Consider the following 15,372-nt stretch of genomic DNA (forward strand, 5'->3'; position numbering starts at 1 on the left):
ATAAAGAGAGAAAAAAGGTGCTCTCTTGGCCCCCTGCCCCCTGTTTCAGCATCCATTTTCTCTCCACAAACAGCGGTCTGAACATACTCGCTGATTTCCCTCACCATCTTTCCCACCACCTGTTTCCATCAATCATCGTCTCTCCCTAGCTTGCGTCATTACAGCAATGCCGGCCTCGCCGGCACGACCCTTTTGCCTCCAGCCCAGCCTCCCGCTTGATCGACAAGGCTAGCACCGTACTGAGCCATATCGACTGAGAGTCGTCACGCTCGCGGACAAAGCCAGAACATATCATCGACAAGGGGACACTCGCGGTACTCGGCCAAAGGCGCGAACCCGCTGAAGCAATGGTGAGAGCGAAGAAGCAATACCATGATTTTCATCAACATTCTCTGTGGGGCACGACCCATCCCAGGTAAACTCATTCGCACACGACAGACCCGTCACCGCTGTCCTCAGTTGCGTGCTGCTTGGCGGGCTTGCTTCTCCTGACCCCTTCATCTAAGGTCAGTTTTCAGCATTGCATTCGGCTGAGGGTCTCGATTGTCGTTAAACCAATGCGACTATTGTGTCCACTTCAAGGTCTCACCGCTGTGGACAATCGAGACAAGCCGCATCCCACACGTAATATGGCAAGTGGACAGAAGAGGCATGCTCCTGGATAGACGCGCCACTGCAAACCCGATTCTAGCGGGCTCATTCTCGCGGAAAGCTGCACTGCAGTGAGGCTGGGTACTGTGCGAGACAGGCATCCCCTGCGCATGAAGCCGTCGGAGAGCGTTATGACATTGGGCCAGGGCTGATGGGCGAGCCTTTTTGACGGCTGCAACGGCCATCTACAATGTACCTCGGAACCCTGTCCCGTCCCCTTGGGACACCCCATTCATGTCTCGAGTTTGATGGCTCAGCCGATGCGTCAATTTAGCCCGTCATGCTGCGCTGGACGCATCTCGGCCCTGTCGTCGACGTCAGTACACAGCTGATCAAGCCTCCTGGACAGGAAACTGTAAGCCTTTTTTATCGGCTTTACCAGGTGAGTGAAGAAGCGCAGCTTCGAGGGTGATTGCTCGATGGTTGGCTGTGGCGGCCGGTACAAGAAGAGGATGTCCATTCGCCAGGCCAAAGGATCGAACGGGGGCGGTTTCGGCCAGACCAAAACTTCCCTTCGGCTTCCAGCATGCCAGGAGGAGGACTACGTAGGCTGTTTGGTGATGATGGCAGCGCCACATACCTCCAGAAGGCATGCAAATCTCACTGCACCGTCGGTCATCAACGAGCCGGCTGGTTGCCTCTGTTGGACCTCACGACATGGCGTGACAGACCCGGGGCGGAGCGGCGGAAAGGGGGTATTGGACGCTGAGTGAACTCTCAACCCGGCCGGCCCCACCGGACCGGACCAAGGACTCCGGCGCTGGGAAAGGAGACCTGCAACTTGCCGGAGGGATTGTGATAGACAGGGCAGAATTAAACCACCAGCTGACCACGTGCACCGTGCCCACAACGACCCATCTCCGGGCTTGGGAGAGAAGAGGAAGAAGAAGAAGAAGAGGAAAGAAGAGAAAAGAAGACAGCCAGGCCAGGCAATCTGACTTGCATGTGTGCGGATGCCCGGCTGCCCAGAGCGATAAAGATGTGAAGCTGCCGAGTGTTTTCCGGGTCCTCCTAACTGGTGTTCGGAGCCAGTTCCGGTCCTGAGAAACTTATATTCAAGCACGGTGAAAGTAATGGAGAGAGAGAGCTGTCGAGTTTATACACATGGCAGCCCAGATTCACTGACACGCCTGGCGTGTTGTGGTACTGTTGAGAAGGGCGGCAGAACATGACTAGCTAGAAGCAGCTTAGACGGGGTGGTACAGTGTTTGTCGACTGTCTTAGAACGAGGAAAGCGAGCCGTCAGTAAGCCAGTGACCTCATCCCACAGGGAGGCTAGTCGTTGGGGATTCCTCGGGATTGCCGAATAAAAGCCGGCTGCGTTAGGTAAGCGGCGTTGTGGTGCTGGGCCAGTTTGTATTGGCTTGGCATATCGATTCTGCATATCGTTATTGGCTATGGGAGATTGGTACCTCTGGATTGATCATTGGAGAAGAGACAGAAGCGCCAGCCGAAAGAGAAGATGAGTATATACACAAGGCTGGTCCGAAGCCAAGGGACACAATATTGGTAGAAGAGAAGGCAAGTGACCGTTATCGTACCATGGTCACGGCACACCGGCATGGCTTTACAGTGCCAAGGCCCAATGGTACCAATACGGTAGTCAGGTGTCTTGCCCAACCTAAGGAACGGCTGGATAGTTGAGACAAACAAGATAGAGTTCAGCCACTAGGAATCTCCTACACGATCTCTCATGGCGGGACGTTGTAGTATCCGCTTTGGGGGCACACCGAGGCGGAAAGATGACTGAAGCCCAGTGTTGGTCAAACTATCGGCCGAAGACGGAGAGTGCGTGGCCGGCATGGTTGGAGAATGAGGAAGCGGGCCGCGGGCTTGTAAAGGTGCGCTGTTATTGTGGTACGTGTTGGCCCAGGAATAGGCGGGTTTTGGCGCGCATTCCACATTTCATCTCAGTCTGGCTCATTCGAGGATCGAGTGCGCCTTACGTGTGCATGAGGTAAGGAATAACAAGTAAGGTAAGGGAAATCCATCAGTCTATGCGTTGTAGGCGAGCAGGAAGACAAAAAGGAGAAGAGACAACGCGTGTCGCTTCCGCGTAGCAAGCAGACAGAGTCTAGTTGCAGCCTTAGTAAAGAGGTATATCGAGTGGGGGGACAAGGCGCGAAGCGCATCCAACCCCATCCGCTCTCTAGCGTTTTGTTTCGCGATCAATCGAGCTGGGCGTTTCTCTGTGGCGACGATGTTTCTGGCCTAAAAAATGTCTGGCTGCGTCAAACTGTCTAGCGCCGCGGTGTCAGTGTCTCTGAGCTCGTTGTGATGCTTATGTCATGTCAACGTCGAATGCCATTGGGCGTTGAACTGCGGAGCCAGAGAGCCCCATACAGTGCCCAAAGGGAGACAGGCGCGGGAAGAAGTGCTTAGTGCCCGTGCCTCGTTATTACAGTGTGCAGTGTGCAGAGTGCAGCGGCCGTGCGGAATGCCACCTTAAATCCCCAGTCCATCTCGCATTTTTTTCGGGGCTTTGAGTGAGGAAATCCACTGGACCAGCCAGAAACCTAGGCAATGGAACCTGCCCGGGCGCCGCATCCTAACTTACGCAGTATCTACAGTACCTAGGGTGCTGAGGTACTGACCAAGGTGCTACGTCCCGCCCTGCCGCCCTGCCGCCCTGCTGGACGGACGGGACGCCTCGCACGAGATTCCAATTCCCGTTGACGCCTCCGATGCCTTCTGTCCAGTCAATGTCGGTCAGAAATGTCCCAGAAAGCGGCACCCCCCCCACCCTCCTAAAGTTCCCCCGGCGTCTGGACCGACAGTGTTGACTCTGACGACAGACACGGTACATGTTCCAGTGACGCGCGCGACTTCAACATTTCACAGGTTAGGTTCCCCGGCAGGAAAATCAAAGGTACCCACGTAAGGCGAGTCGGCTCAAATTTGACCAGCTGCACCTGCGGTACGAGGAAGCCTACGAGGTCCCAGCGAGTGGGAGGAAGAAAAATGAATGAAGTAGAGGGAAAGAGAAAACAAAAAATAAACACAAAGAATAAGGGCCCGAGGATCGACAGACTACCTAGCTAAGGTGGCCTGCTGCTCGAGGGGGAGGGTATACACTAATCCACCTGCTTTGGGAACAAAATAGGCACAAACAAGTGCAGCCTCTGCCTTTCCCAACTTTCTTCGGCCTCCGCCCTACCCACTGCCCGAACAGCAGCAATTGATTATCTCTGGGTCTACGCTACCTCCCGGCGGGTATCTGTGCTCACCGTTCACCGTGTGCGGGAGAGAGAGAGAGAGTGTGTGCCTGCTTGGGTGCCTGTGTTGTGCTTGGCTACCTCCGCCCATCTACACCTTTCCCCAGCGCGAATGAATCCTGTCGACCACTTTTATTTTTATTTTATTTTTCAGAGCCAACGTTCCCTTTTCCCCTTACAGACAATACATGACAGGAAAGAGAGCAGGGCACAGCAGAACTGTATCTCGCCTCGCCTGGCCTCGCCTCACTTCACAATTGCAACGCCTCGTTGTCGCGAAAACCCCGTCTTCCGAACTGCGGTTCCCTCAAAGTCAATCTGTCCAGTACCGCATCGGCCATTGCCTCGCTGAATCTTCGTATCGACTTCAGCCTGTCGCCGTCATTATCGCGGGTCCCAGCAGTTTCCGAAGCTCCATTCTGGCCCCTACACACCTACCTCCTTCTGCTGTACCTACCTTACCCGCCCGACCGGCCGTCCAAGCTTTACTTTTCTTCAACAAAATCTCCACGTCCGCGTCCCCCTCGTCGCACGCCCTCTACTACTGCTACTACTACTACCACAACCACCACCACCGTCATCTAAAAATAAAATAAAAACACATACACAAACACACACACACACACACACACGCCACCGTTGAATCTCGCGCCCGCCTGCACACCTCCGCCAGGGCGCCGACGCAAACAAGGACACACATCTACTTGACGAACGCTCCTCCCATGGTTCGTCGGTTGACGACCCCACGATTTCTGCAAGATGGCGACCCTGCCGGTAGGGGAGGACAAATGGCTCGACTACGTCGCTGAGAACAGTCGGCACGCCAACGATTTGGAGAAGCGTGTCCACGTCATTGAGCTGTTCAAGCTTGCTGTCGAGGCCGAGCCCAACAGCGTCCGCGTCTGGCGCGCATACTGCGACTACTTTTGGTCCTTGTACGTCGCCAGCCAGTCCTACGAGTCGGGATGGTCCGACGAGGAACGTCACATGGGCTGCGAGCTCTTCTCTCTCAACGCTGCCCTCAGCCTCTGGCAGCAGGCCTACGAAGCTATCCAATACCGCATCAGCGACAGCCACGAGCTGTGGGATCAGTGGATTTCCCTCGAGAGCGGCCTGCTCGCCCGCTCGCGCACCGCCGAGGGCATCCGACGCATCACCTACCTCTACACCGACCGCCTGCAGGTCCCACACGTTACCCGCGACAACACTGCGCAAGCCTTCTCCGAGTTTCTGTCGACGTATAATAAGGCTGCTTGGGAGGAGACGATGCAGGGCGTGACCGCCAACCCAAAATCGCAAGAGGCCAAGAAGCTCACAGAGGATCGCGACATGTTCGAACTGAAGCTGAAGCAGGCCTCCCGCGAAGGCAAGGACGACCTCTACCGCAACCTGCTCAAGGAGTATCTCGAATGGGAGTGCGCCCAGAGCAAGCGAAGCAACAAGCAGGCCGAGGCTACTGGCGACCTCTGCCGTGGCCTCTATGCCAGGGCCTTGACGGGCGTCTTTGCCTTCGACGACACCATATGGAACGAATACGTCCGCTTCTTGTCCACATCCGGTACCTATGCGCAGTCGCCGCAAGGCATGGTGGACGTTTTGCGGCGCGCAGTCGATCACTGCCCTTGGTCGGGTGCGATCTGGTCGCGCTACATTCTCACAGCCGAGGACGCCAAGCTCCCCTTTAACGAAATCGAGCAGATCAAGCACAAGGCCACCAGTAACCCCGAGCTCTACAAGAACGGCATGGCCGCACTTCTTGACATGTACGCTGCCTGGTGCGGGTTTCTCAAGCGCAAGGCCATGGATCTGAATGCCACCGACGAGGACGTTGACATTGCCGACATGGGATTGCGCGCCGCGCTCGAGTTCGTTGACCAGGCCAAACACCGCTACGGCGACAGCTACAGGGGAGACCCAAACTTCCGTCTGGAGCGCATCTATATTCAGTACCTGACGGAGAAGAAACGCAATGTTGACGAGGCCCGGAGCGAATGGCACAAGCTGGCCGAGAAGCAGTTGTACGCCGACAGCTACGATTTCTGGCTCAACTACTACCTATGGGAAATGATGATATTCGCATCCAACGGCAAGGACCGCAGCCCTACGCCTTCTACCGCCGCCATCGGCTTGAGGGTCCCCTCGGTGGCCACAGCCGTGCTCGGACGGGCAATCAAGAGAAAGTCCCTGGACTGGCCGGAGAGAGTCATTGACGTCTATGTTCAGCACTGCAACGACTATGAGCTCCCGAGCACCGTCCGCATTGCCATCGACACGGTTTATGAAACTCGCAAAGAAGTGACGAAGCGGCGGGAGAGAGAGGCAGCACAGGCTGCCGAGTACTACGCGGCCCAGGCCCATGAAACACAAGCAGCATACGCAGTACAAACGGTAGATGACGACTCGTCGTCCAGCTCCAAACGAAAGCGGGAAGAAGAAGCTGATGCGGCCGATGTGACGTCCAGCAAGAGACCAAAAAGCGAGGCTGTAGAGACGGACACTGCTCTCAAGCAGCAGAGTCTGAAAAGAGACCGAGAAAATACCTCAGTTCTCGTTGGCAACCTCCCTGCTGAGACCACCAAAACCAAGATACGGCAGTATTTCAAAGAGTATGGCCATATTGTCGACGTTACGGACCCAGCCATTGACCCCCAAGACAACACCCAGACAGTCATGGTAGAGTTCAGAACCCCGGAAGAGGCGCAGTCGGCCCTACTCAGAGACGGGAAATATTTCGGGACGGCCCAGATCAGCGTGCAGCCCGGCACTGATCTCACCGTCTATGTCACCAACTACCCGCCAACGGCGGACAAGGCCTACATCGGCAACCTCTTCAAGGACTGCGGCGAGGTTCTGAGCATCAGGATGCCTAGCTTGAAGGGCAATGTTCGTCGGCGATTCAGCTACGTCACGTTCCGTGACCGTTCTGCCTCGACCAAGGCCGTACAAAGACATGGTACTGTTCTCGATGGAAAGTTCAAGCTGATGGCCATGTACTCCGACCCGACCCGTGCGAAGAAGCGCGAAGGAGCGATAGAGGAAGGCCGCGAGCTGCACATTACCAACCTGGACCCTTTGGCCGTCGAGGACGACGTGCAAAAGGCCTTTTCGAAATACGGTACTGTGAAGCGCATTAGCATCCCACGGAATAAGGCCGGCAAGGGCCACGGTGCGGCATATGTCGAGATGGAAACCAAGGAGCAGGCCCAGACTGCTGCTTCTGAGCTCGACAAGGCCAAGCTGCGCAGCAGCATCATGACGGTACAGATCTCCACACCCAGCAACTTCAAGAGGACGGCGGCCGTCTCGAAAGAGGGCGCCTCCCCTGCACCGAGTCGAGATGAGGAGGGGGATGAAACAATGGCGGACATCAACGGCGACGGCGGCAGTCGTCAGGCTGGGCCCAACCGGGCTGAGATCGCTTCGCGGACCATTGCCCTCCTAGGCATCCCCGACACGGTCAACGATGCACGCGTCAAGGAGATTGTAGAGAAGATTGGTGGTTTCAAGAGCCTCGTCCTGCAGCCCAGTCACGGCGGCGCCAAGATCGAATTCGAAGATGAGCCGAGTGCTGGCCGCGCCATGCTTCAGCTCGATGGCTACGTCCTGGACGGCCGGAAACTACGAACGGGATCCGTCGAGGAGCTCAAGCATTCCAAGGGAGAGATCCGCACGGACAAGATTGTTTACGGTACTGGTGGGAAGAAGCAGGGCGACAAACCCGCGGCTCCCAAGAACACCAGCAGCGGTGCCGCCTTTGTCCCGCCATCCACGACCGTCAAGCGGCCAGTGCTGGGCAATAAGGGCGGTGCCAAGCGAGGATTGGGGTTCATGCCCAAGGCCGTGAGCGCAGGAGGGAGCGGACAGGGAGGAGGAGGAGGAGGAGGAGGAGCAGCAGCGGCTTCACAACCGGAAGCCAAGGTCAATGGTGCCGGCGGCGGGGAGACGGAGACTCGGAAACCGATGAAGAGCAACGCCGACTTCAAGGCGCTGGTTTTGGGTGGTACCACCACCACTACTACTACAACTGCTACAACAACAACAACTACTAATGCGTCCAAGGAAGAAGGCGCGGGAAGGAATGGCAACGGCCAGGCTGGGTACGACCATCACTAATTACGGCGTCCATGGGAAATGGGAAATATGACTCTCTTGTTGCATTATTTTCATTTTTGATCAGGGTCCCGGCACACATTTCCTCATCACATGTCCCGACGTCCGGGAGTGATTAATACCAAGTGCCTGACGCTCTGCCACCTGCTTCGTTCACCTCGTCGGCTTGCGGTCATCGCAGTCAAAGCACCCGCGCGGTGTGGGTAGACAATGTAATTATTCCGATGCTTACTCGTGCGGTGTCTATTGTGCAGGTGAAATCATGATCTCCCTCTCCCCGTGTATGTGTGAGTGTGTGTACGTGTGTGCACGTTTGTGTATTGCTTCTTTTCTATTCGTGCGCTATTGAAGAGGATAGAACGTCTCTGGCTGACGTCCCTCTCTGAATCGCGCTTACTGGGTCCCTTTTTTCAGTTTTCAGCCGTCTTTCTATCGCGCAAAACACCATTGGAAGCTCCCGCGTCGCCCTTCAGTCGACCCTCCACCGGCAGCTTCCGTCGATCCCGACTCTCTAGGGGGCCTTCTCTCTCATGCTCTCCCGGTCCGCCTCTTGCACTCTTTGCCTGCTCTCTTTTCTAGGGACTCGAGTTGTATCTAACAAAGGTCTCCTCCACGGCCAAGGTTTGCCAGGAGGCAATCGCCAGCCTGCGACCTCGAACCACTCGCCACGAAGCCGATGCCCAGGGTGTGCACAAGAGGCGGCCCTTGCATACACGCCAACGCGGTCTGGCCCATCCGTCAACGACTCAGGAGGAATCTCATCCGCCGAACACATCCTATGCCTTGCTGACGGTCGTGTTTCCATTGTCCTTGTTCGCCTCCTGGGAGAAGATCTTTTGCCAGATTGCCAACCACCGCTCGTGCTGTGCCGTGGGCAGCTTGCCCGGTTGCTTGAAGGAGCGGGTAAGAAGCTCTCGGAGTCTGGTGCGGAGGACCTTGATGACGAGCATCGTCTTCCAGTCGGGCAGGGCGAACCTGCAGCGGTTGCCGTCGAGGACGAGGACGCCGGCAAACATCTGAGGAGTAATGTCAGCATCGTGGGGAATGCAGCGTTGAGGAATCAGGGGCCAACTCACGTCAGCTCGTACGTCGCCGCATAGCAGCGCAATTGCAAAGGGGTCGGCAGCCGTGGTCTCGTGTGCGTGGTAAACACTGCGCTGGTATTAGCATTCTATTTGAGTGGAGTTTCGGGTGTTGTAGCTAAGCAGGATAATGTCTACCTCTTCGACTGCATGATGTGGTAGTAGGATAGCCACTTGAGCTCGTTGTGGCCCTTGTTGACGGAGGACGGGTGCAGGCTGATGGACTGGTTGTTGCCGACGTTGCGCAAGCCCCGGCTCCCCGGGTTGTCGCGAACCAGCAACTTGGGATAGAAACTCCACGCAATGACTGCCGTCGTGATCGCATCGTTCTCGCTATTGATGCTCACGCGTTGAGGGATGTCGAAGAAGTTCTGATGGCGTCTTCCTCTCGAGTTGGCACCATACCGCAACCGGTTAAGGGCTTTTCTCTCGTCGTCAGTCAACAAGAGGAACCCGGAATCTGCCACCGAAACTAGGAGCTGGCCCTTGAGGTCTTCAATGTTGGCCAGCGTCTGCTGGCTAAGAAAATTCTTCCGGCAGAACTGGAAGTCCTTCCCGCCAGCAGCGCTCGTCGACTGGCACACGCGCTTCCATGAGAGATACGCGTTGTAGACCGTCAACAGATCCGAGTCACCCCTACGGAAACCCTTGCGCACAAGGTCGGCCTGCGCACGCTGTCCGAAGGGTGCAGTGAAAGGCGATTTGGATGACAGAATGGCAGCCACAGTTATCGCCATATCCAAGCACTTGAAAATGGCACCCATCAGGATCAGCTTGCCCAAGAACACATCCAAGGGTAGCCTGGCAAGTTGATTGCCAAGGGGCGTCAGGTCCTCGGCAGGGGTCAGAGCCCGAACATCGATGAGCGCATCCACGGCGCGACGAATGTTCTTGGCCGAAGGGGGATCCAACGCCTCGCTAAGTGTCTCTTCGATGCCGCCAATCTTACAAATCTTGACCCGGATGGCCAGATCCTGGAGTGAGAGACGCAGCATTTCCGGAGTCTGTTGGTCGCTCATGATTGTATCATGCCTGTGCTTCGTAAACATGTGGAAACAAAGTCCCTCCTGGACACGCCCAGCTCGTCCACGACGCTGCTTGGCGTTTGCGCGGGAGATGAAGGTGTCGATGAGTCGGGAAAGCTGCCTCCGTTCATCAAATCTCATTTCGCGATGCTTGCCCGTGTCGATGACACATGTCACGTCGGGTATGGTGATGCCAGTCTCCGCAATGTTGGTTGCTAGTACGATCTTCCTCATCCCGGGAGGCGGAACAAGGAAGGCAGCCTCTTGGTCCTCGGTTGCGATGGTTGAGTGGAGCGGGTAAATGAGCCAGTCGCGCGCAAAGGAAGGGTCTCCGGACAGGAGGTCATTGAGTGTTCGGATCTCGGCGATGCCGGGTAGGAAGACAAGAATCGCCTTGCTGTATGCCACATACTCGGAATCGGAAGCGACCTTGGCAATCAGCTGGACGATCAAGTCAAAGTCGATCCGGTACTCATCCATCTGGGCCAGACTGTTCCTAGTCTTGGCGGAATAGGCAGAGAGGTCAGCTCCAGCGATGGACTTGGGCCCTTCGACTTCCGTCTCGACCACATCGTCATCGAGATCGACCATCTTCTCCTGAGGGGCCTGGCCGACAGTGTAGCCAGTTGTTTCGATGGCATCCTCCAGGTAGCGGACTTGAACAGGGAACGTTCGACCAGGGACCGTCAGCACTGGTGCTCCGCCGAGGTACTTGGAGAACCGTTCGGCATCGACCGTGGCCGACATGAGAACCACCCTCAGATCTTTACGTCTCAACATGAGCTTCTTCAGGATAATGAGGAGGAAATCGCTGTCGATGGATCTCTCGTGAACCTCGTCGAGAACCAGATGTGTGACCTCCCGCAAATCGTTGGAGCCTTCCAGCATTCGCATAACGATACCCGTGGTTGCGAACACCAAGCGCGTCTCTCGGGAGGTGTTGGCTTCAAGTCGGATCGAGTACCCTACCAGCGACCTCGAAGTTCCCAGGTCGCCTCGACCCTCGCCGAGCTCTTCGCTGACTCTGCGGGCCAATGAGATGGCCGAGATTCGACGTGGCTCAGTGCAGTAAATCTTGCATGCCTTGCCCTGGGCCAGTTGATGCTCGAGTAGAAAAGCCGGCACCTGAGTACTTTTTCCACATCCGGTCTCTCCGCAGACGATGACCACTTGTTCTCTGTCGACAGCATCCGTGACCTGCTGCTTGAAGTTCCACATGGGAAGCTGCATGCGAGACTGGAGCATGGCCTGGTATCTAGGAGAGTTGGCCTTCTGGGCCCAGATGTTCTGGTAGTACTCGGGTCCACCAGAGAGTCGCTTGGCAGCGTCCTGAGCAGTTTCGTCTCCCTTGTCGTTCTGATTGCGTGCCGTACTTCTTCCCTTAAAAGCACTTTGAAGGATGACGCCATCTTCAAGCTCTTGATCCTGTCTCTGGCGCACGAGAGACCGCAGCTCTCTGATCGCCTCACGATCCTTGGCATCCAGTTGGCTCTTTCGGGCCTCTGCCAGCTCATCCCATAGCTCACGCCAGACGACAGGCAGTCTCATCCCAACCTTTTCTTCCTTGGTCGAGGTGCCAAAGATGTGGAACAAAGCCCAAGTCGCGACGTAAGCTTCTGACTGCTTCTTGTCGGGGGTGGCAATCACCTTCATGCTGAAGTGAAAGCTAGACGGATAGGTGCCAACTTCCACACTGTCGTCCTGAGACGGTGGCGGTATCTCCTGGGACTTGGACCATGAAATAGAGACAGCATGCCGATTGGCGAATGGCACTTCGGAGATGAGGCGATAGGTAATCTTTGCCGCAGTATCTCTGTGACTGGGTTAGCTGGAGAACTTGGAAGAAAACGTTGATGACGAACCTTGCTCGGCAAGCTTCTTCCAACGCTCGCATGGGAGTGACGCCAGTCCACTTTCCAAAATCTCGAATCGTTATTTTGACGCCATCAGCGCCATTCAGCACAGTGCTTGATTTGCCTGCAGCATCAACCTCGGTGACAGGCAGGTTGGCAAAAAGATCACTGAGACCGCCGTCCTCGTCATCCTCACCCTGCGCGAGAATCTCGGCGGCAATGCGCTCAGCCTCGTCGTTAATGTCCCCATCGGAAGACGCGACTGGTTCCTCTGTCTCCCTTTCCGCCTCTCTCTCGGCCTCTTCTAGGGACTTTTGCTTCCTTGCAGCAGCAATTTCCTTCTCCAAGGCCATCTTTTGAGTCCTCCACTGCTGCTCGGCAGCGAACTTGTCGAACAGGACATCCTTCTCGATTCTGTCAATCTTTGCCCGAAGCTTGTCCAGTTTATCAGACTCTTCGTCTGCTTCGGGGTTGCCGTTCCTTTGCTTCTTCTTGCCTTGCTGGCTTCTTTCAAGTTCAAACAGCTTGGCCTTCGTTTCCAGGTAGACTGGGACCAGGTCATCCGGCTCAATGTCACTATCGCAGATCACGACAGCCTTCTTCTTGGAAGCAGCAGAACCACCGTTCTTGGACTTTTGCCCGCCCTTTTGGCGACCACCGGACTCAGAGGCCCTGGGGGTGGTTGCCCCTGACGGCAAGGGACTCTCAGCTGGGGTGTCTAAAACGGCAACATCTTAGCTTCAGCCGTCACACTCAGGCATATCACAAAGTCCAGGCTCACCTAAATGTCTGGTTCCCTGTTTGCCTCGGCCTTCGTAGTCAGGCAGCTCATCACTTGGGCACTCCCTGGCCATCCAGTCGAGCGCTTCTTCAAGACCCCAAAGGCTATCTTTCGCAGTTGATGGTATGTTGGGGGCAATATCAAGGATGTGGCGCATGACGGCCTGCACACGCTCTTCGGGGAAACCAACGCCAGTGAGGGTCTGTTGCAGAGTCCAAAGCTTAATAATCATGTCCTCTTCCGGCAACAGCTTTCCGCTGGCAGCAGTCTCGGTAGAGACGCTAGAGGATGCGAAACGACTCTCAGCCTGGATCAGATCAAGGACTTGATCCATCAGCTCCTGGGGCAGCCATTTCCTGGAGTTCACAGTGTCGGCTTGACCTCTGAGCAAGCGACGATCGGTCTCGAGCCTCGTGCGCTGGCGTTGAGCATCTCGCTTGGTCTTTTGGGCATACTTTTCGACCAAAAGTTGCAACTCGGATTCGTCTAGCTGCTTCTCGAATTCCTCCGGGCTCAGCTCGGTCTTGGTAGCCTTGTCACCGGCACCGACAGACGCAGACTGAGGGTCGGAGGGCGGGACATCCTGGTTTGAAACGGCATTGGGAGCGGCCGTGGCGGTCCGGGCTGCGGCGGCAGTCTCGGCGCCCTCAGCGGGCTCGGTCCGAGGCTTGGATGACGCAACGGAGGTGGTGGCGAAGCCTCTGGCCGGGTTGGCGGCGGGCTTCTTCTTCTTCTTGGCCCCGGCCATGGCTCGCTTGATGCAGTGAGGACGCGGGAAAAGAAATCAGGCCTGATCTTGAAATCGACGCCGAATATGTCAGTCTGCGAAGTCGAGGGTCAAGTGCACCGAAGGGGGAGGTCCTGAGGCTGAGGGCGACACGCGCACAAGTGAACGAGGAAAGACCAGAAACCAGGCGGAAGAATGTACCGGTTGATTGACGCGGGAGGAACAGAAATGGGAGCCGAGCCGAGAGGCAAAGGCGGAGACGGGGGCGGAAAATGGATGGTTCAGGGACCAGGCGGCGGAACGACAACAAACAGGACGGTAGCCAGACCGAAAATTCAAGGTGTGCCCCGTAGTCCTGTGCCTGCGGTTGAATGAGCGATATGTAACGAGTGAGAATTGAGTGAGTGAGCAAACCCTTTGGCCCAAAACAGACGAGCAAGACCGAGAGTCGATGAAAGTGAGTACGTTACCGGGTAACAGAGCGGTGGTGAGTGAGCCTAATAGGCATGCGTAGAGTGATGTCAACGGTGGGCTCGCCTCTCAGGCTTGTAGGTATGTATCTCTTGGGGATTATGACTGCGTTGTTGGTTTGTGCTGGGTGCCCAGGCGAGGCAGGCAAATCAATGGTACGCACATGTACCTTTGTCGCAGACTTAAAGCGTTTCGGTACCTGATCCAAAGTGCCCCCGTGTTGACTAGTGTTGGTCAGGCTCGATGTGGGTACGGTATCCGCAGTCAACTCCAACCCGAAGATGAGCCAGAGCCAGACTCGAAGTGCCTTGTTTGTTGTGTCCGAGGCCAATGAAGAGATATGGATGGAGAGAATGGCTCCGGCTGCAAGTGCTGACCAGGGTAAAGGGTGGATGAAATGCAGTCTGGGCCAATGCTCCTCCAAAGGCCTCCAAGCGGAGGTGATCGGGCAAGGGAAGCGAGCTTGAGTGTAAGAGTTGACCATCAGTCGGAGCTATCTATCTCTCATCGACACCCGGGATGTAGTGTAATCACAATAGGGCAAAGAAGCGGCGGCGAGCAGGCGCTGTGCAAGCCAGGTGTGAAGGGACAGGACGTAAGGCACGGTACTACTGTAAACTACAGAAAGGTACCTGGCTGGATTCGGGCTGTCTTCCGTGGGGACCAAATTTCTGTGGTCTCTGCAAAAGACTGGAGAAAGGGAACCTTTTGAGTCAGACCGGCGACGGGCCAAGGTGAGCTCGGATCTGGGACTGCATCGAAGCTGCCGCTGCGTCATCAGTCAAGGATTGCCGAAGGGAAAGGCGCCATTAAAGGCACCGGACATTCGCAAGGCCGGGAGAGAAACGTTGTGTTTTCCATGTGTTGAACCCCCCCTTCCCTCAGTTGATGGAAGAAAGAAATGGCAAAAGATCAGAGGAGAAACACGTGTAAGTTTAGGAAGCAAGAGAGAAAGAGAGAGGGAGAGACACGACGTCAGGCAGGTGGTGGTGTGAGGTCGGCGCTTTGTGCAAAAAATGCAGTGTCCAGACTCGATTCCGTGGAGGACGCGGGACGGGACACAGACGGAAATGTGCATTGTGGCCGATGGTGCCCCGCCATGGGAAAGCCAGCTCGTTCCTGACCGCCTTCCCCTTCGGGGGTTCCAACCCCTCCAGCTTAAAGACGCCGGGCCACACAACCCTAGTGCTCAAAGTACCCTCCAGCCGAGACAAAGTACCGCGCAGCGCACCCGAGGCAGTTGGCGAGCACCCGTGGCCCCTTAGCTGCGCTGATGAGAGACGACTGAGCTTCGCCAGAGGTGCCGCACAGCACCCCGAACCCAGAGCTTCGAGGTCGAGTACCGCAAGTACATAGTGTATTTCTCTCTGTTCCCAGCTTGTCCGGCAGAAAAAGGAAAAAAAGAATTCCCCAAAGGTACCAAGCACTCGAGGCCATGCCCCGGTGTGGAAGTACCG

General features: G+C 56.1%; 2 protein-coding genes across 2 annotated transcripts; one reads left to right on the forward strand and one right to left on the reverse strand.

The window, feature by feature from the left end:
* Positions 1–4,625: 4,625 nt before the first annotated feature.
* Positions 4,626–7,979, forward strand: ColSpa_11558 (putative RNA-binding protein2; the record flags this gene model as incomplete). Its single annotated transcript, XM_049277770.1, has 1 exon — positions 4,626–7,979. One exon carries the CDS (start codon positions 4,626–4,628, stop codon positions 7,977–7,979), a length of 3,354 nt encoding a protein of 1,117 aa, XP_049133727.1.
* Positions 7,980–8,752: 773 nt separating this feature from the next.
* ColSpa_11559 (putative helicase mot1) lies at positions 8,753–13,465 on the reverse strand (the record flags this gene model as incomplete). Its single annotated transcript, XM_049277771.1, has 5 exons — positions 8,753–8,992; positions 9,065–9,128; positions 9,197–11,896; positions 11,946–12,645; positions 12,718–13,465. The coding sequence occupies 5 exons, from the start codon at positions 13,463–13,465 to the stop codon at positions 8,753–8,755; spliced, it is 4,452 nt and encodes a 1,483-aa protein (XP_049133728.1).
* Positions 13,466–15,372: the final 1,907 nt, after the last annotated feature.

Source organism: Colletotrichum spaethianum (assembly GCF_022836535.1).
Source record: "Colletotrichum spaethianum MAFF 239500 DNA, contig48, whole genome shotgun sequence".
Lineage (NCBI taxonomy): Eukaryota > Fungi > Ascomycota > Sordariomycetes > Glomerellales > Glomerellaceae > Colletotrichum > Colletotrichum spaethianum.